This window comes from Nanorana parkeri, unplaced genomic scaffold, assembly GCF_000935625.1.
Source record: "Nanorana parkeri isolate BGI_ZX_2015 unplaced genomic scaffold, ASM93562v1 scaffold169, whole genome shotgun sequence".
NCBI classification, from domain to species: domain Eukaryota; kingdom Metazoa; phylum Chordata; class Amphibia; order Anura; family Dicroglossidae; genus Nanorana; species Nanorana parkeri.
Genome location: NW_017306437.1, coordinates 531,793 through 547,956, shown reverse-complemented (window position 1 = coordinate 547,956; position 16,164 = coordinate 531,793). Strand labels below are relative to the sequence as shown.

Genomic DNA, 16,164 nt, shown 5'->3' with positions numbered 1-16,164 from the left:
TGCACACTGAAAAGCACATCATGCACTGCGGTGTGTTGCAGAGGTGCAATAGGTGCTATTACAGCAAATAGAAATGCTGTAGAACATTTCTCAGACACTAATGCAGATTGGACCAGTCCAAGAAAACCAGCTGTCATTGCAAGTTGTGCTCGCATCTTCAAATTGAGTAGGCTAGAAAAAAAACCTGGCAGGGTAGGTGTTTGCATTGCAACGTTCCCATGTAAGCGCTATTCTTTGTGTTTCTTGGCCCTCATTTCAGAGCTTCATCAGTAGATTTGAAAACCGGTGTAAGAAGCCTGAATTAAAGTATAGCGGTTGCCTTTTTGTGTGAATGGACTTTGGGCTTGTGTTGATTATGTCAGTTTGGCTTCTGATCATTCAAAATGAATTGACAGATGCAGTTGACCTTCTGATCTGCAATCTTGACCTTCATGCAGGGTTTGCATTGCCATTGTCGGGTTTTGTGAATTCAAAACCCACACGAAGCATACAAATGGCCTTAGTATTTTATAACCTGCTTTAAGGCTTTGCTAGTTCTGGTGCAGAAGACAACTAGTTATGGGAAATGTGGAGCAATAACAGAGCTGACGTCCATTGTATAGTAGTCATCATAATCGGAGGGCTGTAAATGTAGCAGCACCAGTCTGCTGGCTGGTATACAGCTGGTCTATCCAGCAGTGCTCTACTCTGAGTATGAATGAAAGGAAAACTCCTAATTCACTACTTTTTCCTCTTTCCAGAATCTGGAATACTTCTGTTTATTTTTCATGCAAATTTCTTTGGTAAAGAAGTGGTGGTTCGATTATCTGGACCATGCAGCGTCCAGGCTGTGGTGTTAAATGACAAGTTCCAGCTTCCTGTGTTTTTGGTAAGACCACTATAACGCAACTATTTTTCAACCAGTATCCTAGCCTTTGTGCACTCTTCATTGTAATATTTTAAGTTGTGTACACTAAACAGTAAATTTGTGGAGTGACCAGACAATGTCAGTGTGTTTTTTAAAATAATCCTCAATATCTCCAATACATTTCCATAAAATAAATGTTAGTCATTTAAAATATCAACAATATCAGTGCCTCCAATTATCACTAAAATGACAATGTACCTAAGAATGAAGGAATGAATTAATGAATCGCACAGGATAACGTTCCTTATAATAATAATAAAAAAAAAAAAAGCCCAAATAAAAACAGGTACCTGAATTCTTTTAGAGTAGGAGGTACTATGCACCCTGAGGTTGAACATGAAAATAACAGACTCCATAACGATTACTAATACTGAATTTAATAATACCGTCAGGCCTTGCTCACATCGAAAGAGTGTGCGTTCCAGAGCGGTAGCTGCTGGAGCGCACCCCGATTGCTGAGAAACTTGCGTTTTGGGGCGGGAGGGGGTGTGGCAGTGCATTTTATTCAATGTCACCGCTTCCATGCCGCCCGCAGTGCGATCCGACGCCTGGCAAAACTTTGCCAGCGTTCCGTTCCACTGTAGAGCGCAAAAAATAGGGGGGGGTGGGGGTTTCTCAGCGATCGCGGTGCGTTCCAGCACATGCTTTCGGTGTGAACGAGCCCTCAAGTACAGTTATTCTCTGTTTCAATAAAACATCAACAAATGTCATCAATATTTGTTACAATGACTCAGTTTGATTATAATGCCAATATTCCAGTAGCAAAAAGGCAAACCATATTATCCAGGTATTCATATATAATCATTTAACAACTCTTTCCGAGATTAAGCCTCTACTACCTGCATCTATTCATTAGTAGGCGAGATTCATATTGGTTCAGTATCATTGAGGAGACAAGCAAAAGACTAGAAATGGAATTAACAATATTCCCGGAGTAACCCTGCCCAAATCTTATCCTGCAGGAAGAAGTTAAGGACTGGCGTTATGCTAACCTTAAATTTAAATGGAAACAGTTACTCACTTGGCTCCTTTTAATTGAAATGGGCACTCCATATAAATATATATTTGTCAGTAAAATGATCCATTACCACCACGATTTACAAATGAGCAGAGATTCCAATCTCACTTTTACAATCTAAGGCACAGATTTACCTTTTTTTTATTTTATTGAAATGTCACAAAAAATTTTACACTTCAGTGCACTTCAGCGGTGACTCTAGGGAACATAAGGTGAGTTGCAGCAATTTACAAAAAGATGCTGCATGTCTTTTGCTTACTGGGTTAGCTGCATAGTGCTTTCCAGGTCAAGGGCCATGGCACACACTGCTGTGACCCAGTCTCTGAAAACTCTTAATTAGTACGCCATTCGGGCTGAGCATCAGGGGCTCCTACACTCATTTTAAAGTTTGAATGCTGTCACTCCCCTATTACATTGGTTTCTGCAGAAAGAGTTAACACGCTGAGGAATTAAATGCCACATCGAGAAAAAAAATGCAGCATGGTCTGCATTTTATATGCAACACCTCTCAACCCACAACACCGGTTTATGGTGGAAACAAGGCACCTAGAAAACAGTTTTCTCTCTGCCCTGGCATTGAACATGTATAGATCTGCACAGATCAATGCAGGCTCACCTCCAGGGCAGACAGAAAACTGATGTGGTGTGAAAGAACCATAAGACCTACAGGTGAAACTCGAATAATTAGAATATCATGCAAAAGTTTATTTCACTAATGCAACTTTAAATGTGAAACTAATATAGGAGATAGACTCATTACATGCAAAGCAACATAGTTCAAGACGTGATTTGTCATAATTGTGATGATTATGGCTTACAGCTCATGAAAACCCCAAACCCACAATCTCAGACAATTAGAATATTGTGAAAAGGTGCAATATTCTAGGCTCAAAGTGTCCCACTCTAATCCGCTCATTAAGCCACAACACCTGCAAAGGGTTCCTGAGCCTATAAATGGTCTCTCAGTCTGGTTCAGTAGGAATCACAATCATGGGAAAGACTGCTGACCTGACAGGTGTGCAGAAAACCATCATTGACACCCTCCATAAGGAGGGAAAGCCTCAAAAGGTAATTGCAAAAGAAGTTGGATGTTCCCAAAGTGCTGTATCAAAGCACATTAATAGAAAGTTATGTGGAAGGGAAAAGTGTGGAAGAAAAAGGTGCACAAGCAGCAGGGATGACCGCAGCCTGGAGAGGATTGTCAGGAAAAGGCCATTCAAAAGTGTTGGGGACTTTCACAAGGAGTGGACTGAGGCTGGAGTCAGTGCATCAAGAGCCACCACACACAGACGGATCCTGGACATGGTAGCAGTGGTAATCAGTGAAAAAAGACTGCTTGCTTGCACATGCTTCAGTATAATTAGAGATAAAACTTTTTCTGAGGTTGCCAGTGTTCTGCCGACTGCAAAATCTGAAGGCTAATTCTCCATTTTAATCTGATTGGTCTGCCTTCAGTGTATGACCAATTTCAGCTACTGCTGACTCTTAGATGTGTTATACGTTATGTGTTTGATGTCATATTAAGGGTCAGGCATTTTTGAATCCACTCTTGCCTTTCTGGACAGAAATTTTGTCTGTGTTTTGGCTTAAATTGCTTAAAATGATAAAGCAAAAACCTTTTTTGCTTTATCATTAATTCACTACGTTAATATGAGACGATTTGCTTGTGCTGCGGTTTACAGGGGGGGTTTGTTTTTGGCAAGATACAGTAAACTCTCTGTTCTCTGGTATTCAACTAACCAGAACTCTCATCTAACCGGGAAGGGGGGGAATCCCTTGTGTACAGTTCTGCTTATCTGCGGCACATATTATCCTGGAAACGATACTGTGCCTATTTGTCTGAATTTGTTTTTGATTACTGCATTTCAATATTATTATGAAGTCAATACAGAGTTTGTTATGATATGATGTAGTATGGGGGCTATGGTATTAGTTAGACCTATTTTTGTGTTGATTTTTATAAGTTTAAAGTTTTAAAAAATATAATATATTTAGAGATTTTTGTAGTACTAAATATATAGTGTAAGTTGCATTATATAAACTACTACAGGTGATAAGTCCCAATCTAGTGTCATAATTGTTGCTGATATTTTGTTTTTTTATTCTCTAGGATGCCCATTTTATTTACTCCTTCAGTCCTATTGCTGGCCCCAATAAACTTTTTATTAGACTCTCCGAGGTACCAAATGCAAAGGTGGGTTGTTGCATATTGACAGGTTTTACCAATTTGTAAATTAATGTATGTTGGATTTTATATACAAATGTAAACCTGTGAAAAAAATACACTGTCCAACTTACCAACAGTGTATTCAGAACCCCTTCACTTTTATCAATTTTGTTATGTTGCAACCTGATAGTTGTTTTGCTCGGCAACATCAGCAAATAATTTTTTTTGTGGTTCAAGGTTTGTTAGATCAGGGTGTTATCATTCCTGTCCCTTTGGCAGAACGTTTATGGGGTTTTTACTCAAACCTGTTTACACTTCCCAAACCCAACAGAGGCTTTCGTTGAATTCTCGATTTTCAATGTGTTCACGAATTCCAGATTGAATCCATGAATTCAGTTGTTGCATCTCTTCTTCAAGGAGGTTTCTTAGTTTCCATAGACAAAAAGGATGCGTATCTACACATTACTGTATTTCCAGCTCATCAGCGTTTTTCTTTGTCTTGTCTTGTAGTAAGCCTTGCTCCAGTTTTGGGAATCTTTTGTCTCAACTGTATTCTGATTTATCTGATACCTAGACAACCTTTTACTTCAAGAGCAGTCTCTTCTGACTGGCAGAGTATTGGATCATCTATCTTTGCAGGGTGGTTGGTCTCTGGAAGAATCCAAGCTTTTGATGTTCTGGAGTTGAAAGCAAATCTCTTGATGGGTCACTGGACCTGTTTGCTGATTGCCTGGTTCAGACTCAGTCGTACAATGCCACAGCGGTGGCTTATATCAATCACCAGGGGGTGGCGAAGGAGATTAATTTGGATTGGGTGGAACTTCATGTTCTAGTGATCTCATCGGTCCACATTCCAGGGGTAGGAAACTGACAGGCGGACTTTCTTAGCAGATAATGTCTAGATCTGGTATTATGGTCTCTTCATCTGGAGGTGTTTTGACAAAGCTGTGAGTACTTATGATTTGAGGGTTCAGGATCTTCCTTTTTCCTGTTTTTGCTCACTCTACGAGGGTTGTTAGTACTTCTTGGGCATTTCAGAATCCAGCTTCTGTTACTCAATTTTGCAAGGCCGCAACATGGTCTTCTGCTCACACTGTTGCAACGGTTTTTATAATTATTTATTATTATATTTATTTTTTTTGTACCTCTTCTGATGCTAGTGTTGGCAGGAAAGTTCTTCAGGCAGCTTTTTGACTTGCATATATTTACAGTTCCTGTATTGTTGTTGCACTAGTTCTTCTAGTTGTTGTGGTGCCCACCCCCCCTGTTTTAGACTGCGTTTGAACATCCCTGCAGATCAAAATTCTTCAGAGTTGTGTCCCTCAATGGACAATGGATAAAATAGGATTTTGTTATTACCGTAAAATCTTTTTTTTTTAGAGTCCATTGAGGGATACCGCTTCCTCCCCTATTTTTCTTATATACTGTTTGCTGCAACTGGTGGGTGAGAGGTAGGAGGGTTATGTCCCTAAAGTGGCAGGCTGTTAATTTTTGATTTCCTAGCTTCTATTTCTCCTAGAGGCTGCAACAAACATATCAGAGTTCTTCAGTGCTTTGTCCCTCGATGGACTTACAGTAAGAACAAAATCCTATTTTTTTTTTTTTCCCCTTCAGTCAAGACTTCACTCCATGCTTCTTGAGCTAGTGTGATTCTGCCCTTGTGTTCTAATAGCCACTGAGCATGTTTCAGGTCCATAGTTATGGCACAGCCTCTGGCGTGTACCTGTCTATGAAATATTCAATTCTTAGTACTTCACTGTGTGGGCTGACCATTGGAATCGACTTTATTAGAACTATTGGGTGCTGGTACTACCCTCTTCTTTTTTTATCATGGACTCAAGTTCTGCTTCACGAGGTGGGGTGTTGCAAGCACGTGCTTCATGCCCTGTTTTTGCTTCAGGTAGCATTTGCCCACCACGGCTTCTCTTTGTAAGAGTCACACAGTTTTACTTCTGTTTGTCCTTATTACGGCCTACAGTCACCTGGTCACTTTCAGCCATTTAAACCTTTCTTGCTCTTAGTGGAAGGTATTACCTGGTAGTCTGCTTTATGCAGTTCAACATGTAAAAAAGATTGCAGTCTCGCTGTATCCCGTGATACCACCTTGCAATCCTCTAACAATTCCTGGCCGGCTTGCACTGCTCACGCTCAAGGGCCCAACAACGACAGCTTGGATTGTTGTCCTCTGCTTGAGTCGATGCACTGCTCTTAGGTTTCCTTTTATGCAGGATTTCTTGGGCCAAATTGCAACTTTAATCACTAGCACTAGAGACGATAAGTGTACCTCCAACATATCCTCCCTTTCCTGATAGATTATATGATCTGCCCAGTTTTAGGGACATCCTAAGCCTTTTATTGTGGAGGCGCCGACAAAGTCTCAGTAATATTTACCAAATGATATGGTCTCTGAGCAGTTGAAGGCATCGGCTACAGCTTAGAGTAATCAGGAATCCCTGAGAGGCCCTAAGGTCTCGTTCACACCTAGGCGTATTGCATATGCGCGTCTGTCGCACGTTTTTTTTACCGTGACCGTCGCGCGTTTCCGAAGGCTACTTGGCTGTATCCCAATGGAAACGCGCAACAAAACGGCCCAAAGTAGTACCTGTACCTTTTCAGGCGTGGGCCGTTTTGTAGCGCGTTAGGGACGGGCGGAAATACGCCAAGGTGGGAACGAGACCATTGAATACAATGGGATTTATATTTTTGAGCGTTCGTCGAGCGTAGAACGCGCTACAAAACGTTCAGGTGTGAACGAGGGCTAAGACTTCAAAAACCTTCTAGAAGATGCGTCCATGTTTAGGGATCCCATAAATAAGCATTTAGGGATTCTATCAGAAAACCTTTCCTATCCTGGAGCCAATTTATCATCCTGCTTTAACGCCATGACTCTTGAATTAGCCCAGGACTAGCGGTCTCTCTGAATTGGTGGTTTCTACCATGTTAAAAGGTAGGATGTCCCACCATGGGGAGCCACCTCCTTGCTCAAAGAAATTGATTTTTTTTTTGTGTTGTTTTTTGTTCTACTTTAAAGCAGGATACTTTATGGTAAAACTCATCTGTGCAAGTAGGGTTGTTAGAACAGTGTGTTTACCCAAGCATTAAACAGTGTTCTTTCTTTACAGGTGAAGTTGCTGATTACTGCGTACAGAGTACAACTCCATTAGAAGATGACACATTTGATGATTTTTCCACATTGAAGTTCACGGGCCCTCCTTGTACATGATGAATGCCCCCCCCCCCCTCCCGAAAAGTCCACATCTGTGTTTTTATTAGACGTGACCTGTACAGTATAATTTCATGTTGACAAGTCATTCCTGGCACTTGGTCTGTGTTGTGGTGTTGGGATACACTTTTTAGTTGTAATAAGGTGTATGTAACCGGTATGTCATTCCCGAGATCCTGTTGCCACAGAAGTGATCCTCTATTCTACTGCTCATCTCTGATATTACTCTTTTTTTTTTTTTGCTTGGAACTCCTGTACTGTATGTCCATTTATTTTTTTCACTTTTGTCTCTATCCTGCTCAATTGAACCATGCTTATACATCTATTTTTTTTTAAATGAGACTTGATGTTGGCCTTCTCTGAAACTTTACACAGACAATGTCATTTTTGGCCTTTTGCTAGACCTTCTTGACATTGAGAAGTAGACTCCTCCTAAATCCCAGGACTTTGTGTATATATGTAATGTTGGAAATAGATGTTTAAGTAGACAAAGATGTCTTGTTTTGTCCCTTCGTCACTTTTTATGTTGTCAAAAACAAAATATTTCCACAGTGTGGAATCCTAGTAGTAATATTTTGCAGCTTGCTATCTAATATTCTATTTAGAGTAATATTTAATGTTCATGGCTCCTTCTAAAAAGTAAACCTTATTTTTCATTAAAAGTGATGAACAATCACTGTGTTACCTTTTTTTACTGTTACTAACAAAATGGAGGTTTCATCCCTCTGCACGCTAAGGTACATGGCAGTCATTTGACTGTGTGTGAGCTTTTGTACTGACTGTGGACAAATGATAAGCGAATGAACGTCCATCACATTTCACCCAATTCATGCAGAATGTGTGTACTGAAAAAGCCACAGGCCGTATGATAGTTTTATCATTTGAAGGTTCTTTTGCAAATATTTTTCTGTTTTAAATTTTTGCTCAGAAATTGCACAAAATATAATTTTTTATTTCAAGTAATATATATTAGTTTAGCTCACTCCAATGGATCAAGTCACTTGTGAAAATCCCATAGTATATATTTTTGTATACTAGCATATTGGCTACCCTTTGAGGTACAGCAAGACAAATGTTTATAGCAGTCCATTTTATAGTTGTGTGTTTGTTTTTTTTTAGTTTTTTTTTTTTAGGGCATACACCAAATGGAAACATTCATCTGTTTTCTTTGAATAACTAAAAACGTATCCCCTACCCCTTTTTCATAACTCTGCTCCATAGTGTTTGGTATAGTGCTTCCGATAATCCTGTAAAAATGCATGACTTGAATGTTCTAGTTTCTGTAAATTAAAACATGAGAATATAAAGAGTTAATTTTGTGCTTGGTTTAAGGTGTGTGCCTTTGTAGCTATTTGGATGTTTGGCACCATATCCATTGTCTGTACCTGGACAGGTTGTGTCTGTTCTGTTGCCTCAGATTCTGACACACATGCTTTTCTACATATAGCTGGAGAAATAAAATATTATCCTAAAACGTTCATGAAGGGAAGGATGGAGTTCTTACAGTATAAAGATAACCGGGTACAAGAGAAACCTACAAGTTGCATTTTCTGACTTCTACTTCTGTTAAGCTGCATTCACATGGGGCTCTTGGTTTGAATGGGTACAGCAGCCACATTTGAACAGGGTCGTCTGGCACACCTGCCGCAAGAATCCATTGGTCTTGGGGGCAGGTGTGCCAGATGTCCCTGTTCAAATGTGGCTGCTGTACCCATTCAAGTAAATGACAGGGTGACAGCAGCTGCATCTGTGAGTGACAGTCCGCATGTACAGAGGATGATATGCATGTGGTTTGGGATAGATTGTCCCTAGATGCATCTATCCTGCTCCAGCTACAATCCTATATCCCAAACTGTAATTGTGCCAGGTACAATTACATGCAGACCCTTGCCGACAGATGTGGCTGCTCCCTGTCATTAACTTAAATGAGTACAGTGGCTGCAACAAAACAGGACACCTATTGATTCTTGTGACCATGTGTCCCCTCTGTGAATGGGGCCTAAAGGATAGTTGCCTGCTGACATTCTGTCTTCAGCACTTGAGTAAGTGATCCAGAACCAGCATTGAGTAAGTGATCCAGAACCAGCATTAAGATAACTGAAATACGTAATCTGCATACTTGTTCCAGATCACTAACATAGAAAACACTGAAGCTATAAGCAGGGTGTCAAACATCGGACCGTAGGCAACCTTACCTGTGGCACTTTTAGCAGTGAGGCAATTTATTTGCTCAGCTGCTTGTTCAGAATCAAGAAGAGCCACCCAAATGTGTCCCATGACTGTTTTGTTTTAAGGTACAAACTGGCTATGTGATTAGTCTAAATGTGCCTGATGCTTTGCTTCCGCCACCTACGTTCTCCTACCATAACAGCAGCCAGATCTTGTCAAAACAGTAGTGCAGCATGGCGATTTGCCGATTTTGATAGGACAGTACCACCCGTTGACAGTATCCTTCTCTGCTGACTGAGCTACCTCAGCCACAGTCCCAGTTCTCTGTCCTCCTGCCTGCAGTTATACAGGGAGTTGAGCAGCAGTGTAGGGCAGGAGGTAAAAGATTAATAAGAGATAAAAATAATCTTTTAAAAAGTATGAGATGGGAGGGTCACAAATGGCATTCAAGCACTACAAGGAAAGTAATCAGAAATACAAAAAAGCCATCAGAGAAGCAAAAATAGGCTACGAGAGAACAAATGGCTATAGAAAGTGAAACTAACCCCAAATATTGCTATAAATAGTAAAAACAGAGCACACAAGCTCCATAAAAGATGAGCAGGGAAAGCTGGTTACATGCGACCCGAAAGAAAGCAGAGGTGTTGAACACTTTATTTTATGCTCATGAGTTAGACGGATATAGTATACAAAGTGTAAACTATTCTAATAATGGACTGGTTGAAGCCCAGTAGCTCAGAGGATGAGGTAAGAAAATGGCTAGAAAACCTATGATAATAAATTTGTGGGACCAGATGGCTTACATCCACGGGTCCTCAAAGGACCAAGTCGGGTTATTGCCAGACCATTGTTTCTTTTTTTTAATCTTTATTCAAAAACGTCTTTATTAAAACGTATAAAGTAGGCACATAAGGATGGGCAATCAAACAGAGAAGAATCACGGTCACAATTTGACCATATAACTATACATTGTTGTGCATTGCGTCCAGATCAGCATGAGATTTATATAAGTGTCATATCATGGCACAGGAACTGCTACACTGTCTTCAATTATTACATTACACCTGTATATCGGGTCGATATTCCTCTAATTGCAAGAGCATGTGCATCATCCTCGGTACTAGCAATCTGGTCACAGATCATCGTGTCCAGAGAGGAGGGTGTAAAAACCCCATTTCATGAAGGCCACGGGAGAACACATATTTGTCTCGCGTCAATAATTCTTAGCGTCCTTCACGATGTTGTTAACAAAACTTGTAAGTAGCAAACTTAACTATGGTGAACAGAGTCGGTTTCACAGAGATGGAGACCTAGAGGGAAAAGTGAAGGGTAGAATAGAGGGGAGCATTAGAGAGGAAAGGATGGGGGGGTATAGAGGCCGTACATTTAGCAGGGTCATAGATAGGTGTGAGCTAAGCAGTACCCAGGGGTAGGGAGGAAGGATATGTGGACAGAGGCTGGGCTACCCTTCCGACCCAACGGCAGGGGAAGACGAGCTCGGGAGCACCCTCGTGGATTCGCATTGATTCGTTCCGGGGGGTTGACAGCATTTCCCTTACGTAGGTATCGGAGTGCCGAAAAGCTAGCCAAGCGTTCCAAGTGGACCTGAACTTCTCCGTGTTGTGAAGGGGTGAGGAGAGGTCTTCCGTGCGGTATATTTCATCTACTTTCGTCATCCACATACGACGGGAGGGTGGATTCTAACGTTTCCAGAGGATAAGGATGCAGGCCCGAGCCGCATTCAGCAATGGTACGATAAGGGATCGTTTGAGAGAGCAATCCGAAAGGTGTAGCAGGCATGCAGCTGGGTTTTCTTTTAACTGCACCATGGTTAGCTTTTCGATAGTCTCGAGCACCTGACTCCAGAAGGGGGATATCTTCGGGCAAGTCCAAAAAATGTGGAACAGGGTCCCCGGGGCCAGGCAGCAACGCCAACACAAGGGTGAGACCTGAGGGAACATGGAATGCAGAAGTGCCGGGACCCTGTACCACCGGGAAACTATCTTATAGCTAAGTTCTTGGGTCTTACAGGCAATTGAGGATTTGTGGGCCATTGAGTATATGCGTTCTTTTTGCAGCTGGGTAAACTTCAGGTCTAGGTCCCGTTCCCATTTGGATACAAAGCCCGGTTTGGGAGTAGACACGGGACCCACCAGTGTAGCGTAGGTAGCAGAGACAACATGTCGAACTGGCACACCGTCCCGACATCTCAAAGGCTGTTAGTGGTCTTGCCAGAGAAGGGACAAGGGAATGGAGCATAAGAAGTGTCGGAGCTGGAGGGCGCTCCAATGATCTAGGGGGGTTCAACAAGCGTTCGCAACTCTTCGATCGAAAACCACCCGTCGCCCGTGCGAAAGTCACATACTCGGAAAATCGGCTGTTCATATAGACAGTGCAGCCGGCCCTTACCCATGCTCGGTGGGAAATCCGGGTCGCCGAGAACCGGCGTCATAGGCAAAGGGGATGGTGACAGGGTTGAGACTCTGAAGACAGAGCGAGATTGAATTATAGTCGGAGCGATGGTGGGATGTGCATGGGTCTGTGGGAGCACAGAGGCTGACAGCCAGGGAGCGTCTGTCAGGGGGATCGGGGAGTCCTCTGCCTCCATGGCTACCCATCTTTTGGTATCGGTGTGGCAACACCAGTCCACTACTCTGGTGAGCATAGCTGCTTTGTAATATTTGGCCAGGTCTGGAAGTCCCACCCCACCTGAGTTTTTGGGCAAAAGAGTGTTGCAGGCGAGGGGGAGTGTCTGCCCAGATAAAGTTAGCAAAAACTCTCTGTAGTTGGAGGAAATAGGAGTTCGGAATTGTTATCGGGAGCGCCTGAAAAAGGTATAAGAATTTCGGGAGGATATTCATTTTTAGCGAGTTCACCCGGCACAACCAAGAGAGCGTGAGCGATCTCCAGGTGATCAGATCTCGTTTCGTTTTGTACTGCAGAGGGAGAAAGTTCAGGTCAGAGGGCCTTGTAGTCTGCAGATAAATGTGTGCCTAGATACTTCAGGGAGTTGTCTGCCCACACGAAGGGGGACACCATGTGTATGGCCTCCAGCGCCCTAGAAGGATCTAGGCACAATGGATCACATTGAGTACCCTAGTTGTTAAAGGGTATTATTCATATAGGGATTATGTATGCATGTGATGAACATAAGTGATGATTGATTTTCTATATATACATTTGTTCAGTATTGGTGGACACACACTCGGACACAGACATGAGACTAACATTACAGTACACAAGAACTTATTAATACATCTACATATTTCTATACTTTTGTTTTATGCTATTATTTTGTAATCATTTGTAACTTTGTAATTAAACACATTTATGAGTTTCAAGCAAGAACGGAAGCTATTTTTCCTCTTTTAAACTTTTCACCCTAAGAACAAGAATATGAATATGACATAAAAATATAACATCATATATCATATTCAACACTAGTGGTATTGTCTCGGGCTTCCCTAGAGCTGACAAAGCCCACCTGGTCCGGATATACCAGTGTGGGAATATACGGCACGAGTCGATTTGCTATCATTTTGGCAAAGAGTTTCAAGTCCAAATTCAAAAGGGATATGGGCCTGTAGTTGATTGATCTTTATCTGGTTTAGGGATAACTGCAATGTGGGCTCGCAGAGAGTCAGCGGGTAGCGGGGAGCTCAGCAAGACAGCATTGAAAGCTGCAAGGAAATGTGGGGAGAGGATGTGGGAAAATTGTTTATAATAAGGAAGGGTGAAGCTGTCAGGGCCCGGAGCTTTGCCTGATTTGGATTGTTTGACTTTTTTTTTTTAATCTTTAAGAACACTGACAGGAGAGGTACCAGAGAATTGGAGGGAAGTGAATGTGGTGCCAATATGCAAAAAAAAAGGATCAAGATGTAGACCATGTAACTACAGGCCAGTTAGCCTTACATCAATAATATGCAATATGTTTTTGAGGGAATGGTCAGGGGCTATATTAAACTTGCATGTGAAAATAGTATAGTTAGTACTCACCAGCATGGATTTATGAAAGGCCATTCTTGCCAGACAAATCTGTTAACATTCTATGATGAAGTTGCAAGGTGGATAGAGGAATTCCATAGGAGGTAACCCATCAGGGCTTTGCCAAGGGGTTTGCTACAGTGCCCCACAAACTGTTAATCTATAAACTATGGTCGATTAGCATTGAAGAAACTGTGTGCAATGGGGATTATGGCAATGACTGTGGCCTTCTCCCTGCGCATTCTCTGAAGCAATGGCATGATCATTGAAAGAAAAAAAAAGGGGAGGGGGGGACACAGACGCAAGTGTGCAGTCACACGGATGTAGCATAACGTCCTGGCCTTCCGCACCCCGGTCGTACCTTCTTGGCAGGAATCTGCTGACTTCACAATTGTTGCGGGAAGCCCTTAGGTCCACCTCCAGCTTGCCCCATCTCTGAACCAGCCTGTTGAAAACTGTTTGAGATAGGGACCACTCGGTCAGGTCTACCTGGTTCCTGCTCAAGTAGTCCGCTATTTGGTTTATGGGCCCGGTAGGTACACGGCCCAAATCCCTATCAGATTCCATAGTGCCTACTTCATCAACGGAATTAGGATTTGCATCATGCTGGGGCTCCTCAAACCCTCGTGGTGGGTCAACTTGGTCAAGAATTCTACCAAAATATCTATGTACTTGCACGTCACAGTTCCAAAATCCTTCTTTGCCAAACTGAATTCTATGCAGTCTGCTTTTGACCAGGCCAAAACCTAAATTAACAAATCTACAAGAACCCAAAGAGGATGCGGGTATTGCCCTACCAGATTGATATATTATTTAGCAGGACAGCTGAAACATTTGGCTTTTCTTTGCATTTGAGAACTGTTCATAATATTGTTCTATAAATTGACAAAGAATGACAATCGCCATTCTCAGGGTCATATCAGCAAGACAGTCATCTCATTTGGCTTCTTGAATCCTTCCTCCAAATTCGAAGATGCATGTGTATTGAAAATACAACAATTATTCATTTTAGAAGCCCCGACTTTCTTTCCCTGCAATCACCTAAGTATTAAGATCCCAGGGACCAAAGAGGCTAGATCTAGATTCTGAACACTGATCGATGGCAGTCAACTATACACTGAGTGGCCAGATTATTATGACCACCCCAACAGTACTTCGTTGGGCCACAAGAGAACTCCACGAGATGACTTCGTTGGGCCGCCTCATGACTCCACGAGATGTTGAAAGGTGATGCAAGGAATCTGACACTGCACTGTTGAATTGTACCAGTCTTGCCACTCTCCGTTCTGCCCTAACATTGACTTGTCACTGACGGCCACAATTTGCACGTTCAGACCCAGATTTTCGGCTCACAGTCCAGTCTTTAAACACTAAAATGAGCCCCTCTTGAACATTTAACAAATTCTGCTGTTTTGCCGATACTCGCTCCATGGCTCGTGCCAAAAATCATCCCACGTTCAAAGGCTGTTAAATTGCGTTGTTTACCCATATCTTCAGAAAAAAAATCACTTCTACTGTTGTGGTAAACAACCTGCTTCCCTATTTATAATGGTCTGGCCCTCTAGCAACTTCAGTGTGAAACTATAGCTAATTTGCCTACAAATGTCAGGTTGTCATAATAATCTGGCCACTCAGTGTATATCAGCCATCAAACCTACCAGACACCAACTCACATTCACAAAACGAAGCATCTTATTAGGGAGAGTCCAGTCATAGCTGACTACCGAGGCAGGTGACAACTTTTCTTACTATACTATTAAATCTACTCTTCCTATGTCCCCGAAGTTCATCTGTTTGTCCTACTGAATCAAGGAGGGCTATCCACGATATGCAAGACTATTTGTGTGAAACTTTAATTATAGCTTGCAAAACCCCTCTTAAATTACTCAATTAAAAGCTGCCTGGTGTCTCTCTTGTCCAAAATGTGGCCTAGTAAAATTGCTTACATACTATGCATGGAGTCCATCCGATATTTTTCTGGCCTTTTCTGTTAAATACACTCTGTTGCTTTTTTTCTGTTATTAAAAGCTGCCTGGCATCTTTAGTAGGATGCATTTTAAGAGGAAAGACTAGACATGTATCAAGAATCAAAGCTGCTTATATAGCGTAGATTGAGTCTGTACAATATTCATGTATTTTCTCTGAAATACTCAAATTTCTTGTCCACAAATAAACCTGCTTTGTTTCCCTCTTAAATTGAAACCTAATAAAATTTGCTTATGTACTGTGCATCAGCTGCACAATATTTCCAGCTATTGTTTTTTTTTAAAAATACATCAGTTCTCATTTGATAAAATATGCCTCATCTCTTCCTTTCTGTAAGCAGCTTTATAATGCAGACGTTTTAATTTGCATCAACTGTAAAAATATTGTTGGCTATTTTCTGTGAAATTATTACTCCAATTCAAAACTTGATATAGATTTCAATTAGAAAGATCTTTAAATAGTCATTACTGCCATAACCTATAGTCAACTAGAACCAGTTGCACCACAACCTAGCAAATCTTCCAAATGACACTATCGTACATGCAACAGATGTAGTTTTTATTGCTGAAAAATAAATATCCAGGACCAATACATGGGCTTCCACATAGGTGTGGGTAGCACATAGTTGCAGCAAATCTAACTGCCCCCTCAAGGCCACTCTGTATAGTGTGGGCCCTGATTTAACAAAGCTCCTATCCAGGAACATACAC

At 41.7% G+C, this 16,164-nt stretch overlaps 1 protein-coding gene across 1 annotated transcript in view; it reads left to right on the top strand.

The window, feature by feature from the left end:
• The window catches only part of MPHOSPH8 (M-phase phosphoprotein 8), a 33,343-nt gene extending 26,029 nt beyond the window's left edge, over positions 1-7,314 (top strand). The window contains exons 12-14 of the mRNA XM_018554716.1: positions 741-868; positions 4,036-4,119; positions 7,215-7,314. Coding sequence (XP_018410218.1) covers positions 741-868; positions 4,036-4,119; positions 7,215-7,256 — 254 coding nt within the window. The 3' untranslated portion in view covers positions 7,257-7,314. The remainder of the gene's footprint in view (positions 1-740; positions 869-4,035; positions 4,120-7,214) is intronic.
• The last annotated feature ends 8,850 nt before the right edge of the window (positions 7,315-16,164 follow it).